This window comes from Diaphorina citri, unplaced genomic scaffold (assembly GCF_000475195.1).
Source record: "Diaphorina citri unplaced genomic scaffold, Diaci psyllid genome assembly version 1.1 scaffold14199, whole genome shotgun sequence".
Lineage (NCBI taxonomy): Eukaryota > Metazoa > Arthropoda > Insecta > Hemiptera > Psyllidae > Diaphorina > Diaphorina citri.
Window position 1 is genome coordinate 1 of NW_007391566.1, and position 1,266 is coordinate 1,266.

The window sequence follows — 1,266 nt, forward strand, 5'->3', positions numbered from 1 at the left end:
GACTTGGCGTTCCATTCTCTCCACCCCATAGTGTTTGATTTTTCTCTTGAATACCTCAAGGAAATGTTTGTACAGGATTGTGTCCGCATGATTCAAAGCCCGCAGTTTTTCCTTTTCCCATTCGGATACTTGAACTTTCCTTTTGTCTTGTCTTACCATAGATTCCAGGAAAACCACTTGTTCTAGAGGCCACCCCAGGAGATCTGCCAACAGAACAAGTGACACCTCCATGTACTCAGATATCATAACCAGGTGAAATTCTCGTTCAATCTGATCAATGAACTTCTGCAAAACTTCCTCTTGAAAGAAGAATGCCTCATTTAAGCCCAGATCAAAACACATCTGGTTTTTACCATATCTTGAACCTTTTCTCTTGTCTAACATGTTTGCATATAGGCTGGGATCTATCTTGAATTCTTCGAATGTTACATTAAACCTTCTATCCATGTGAAAAAAATTGTACAGGGATTCAAACAAAGTGCCTGGGTCCCTCAAGATGGTTATAAAGACTGCACCGGGTTTCATAATTTTCTTCACTTCGTTTGAATTGTATCTTGAGTGATGCGCGAATATGTCATACTTGTTATCCTCAGTCTGCAAATTCTGGGGTATCAAAAGTGACGTAAACCGCCTCGGATGACCCAAGTAATTTGTGGTGGAAGGCAACACAAACATGAGATTATTCTCCCGGCCATATCGAAGGAGAATATTTTGTATTGTGGAACTCGCGCACTTGTGAGTTTTCAAGAAGAAAATGCTGTCTTTTCTCTTGGTATTGATTGAACCGAGGTTGGATTTCTGCTTAACAGTCCTACGATTTGAATCACTTTGACCTTCGCTTATGACAGTACTAGGCAGATTTGATCTGAAACAAAAAGCAATGTAAAAATTTGGTCACATATTTACATAAATCACTCCGGCAGATCATATTATAAAAAAAAGTTCAAGGTTCTGATGGCAAAAGCATCACATGGAAAAATCAGCCTTAGAATACATTCAATGGGTACTTGCTAAATGTTTAAAGTTGTTTAGAAAATTCTCATGTAATCTACAGAATCGAATCGAATCTTTACAATAAAAACCTTGCAACTTGGATCGGAGTCAATGTACATAGCTTTAGAATATTTTCTTTGAATTTTAAGGCTCTTTTTTTGGTGGAATATCATGCCCGCCCCACACATTCATGCAAGCATGACAGGCAGAATGTCATGCAAGCATGACAGGTAGCATGTCATGCAAGCATGAACGTGGGGGGGGGGGCGGAAA

General features: G+C 39.3%; 1 protein-coding gene across 1 annotated transcript; it reads right to left on the bottom strand.

Annotated features, from left to right (window-relative positions):
* Positions 1–54: 54 nt before the first annotated feature.
* On the bottom strand, positions 55–865 carry LOC103523037 (galactosylceramide sulfotransferase-like; the record flags this gene model as incomplete). The annotated part of the gene is made up of 1 exon (XM_008488115.3): positions 55–865. A coding segment is annotated over one exon (811 nt), but the record flags the coding sequence as incomplete, so codon positions are not given.
* Between the last annotated feature and the right edge of the window lie 401 nt (positions 866–1,266).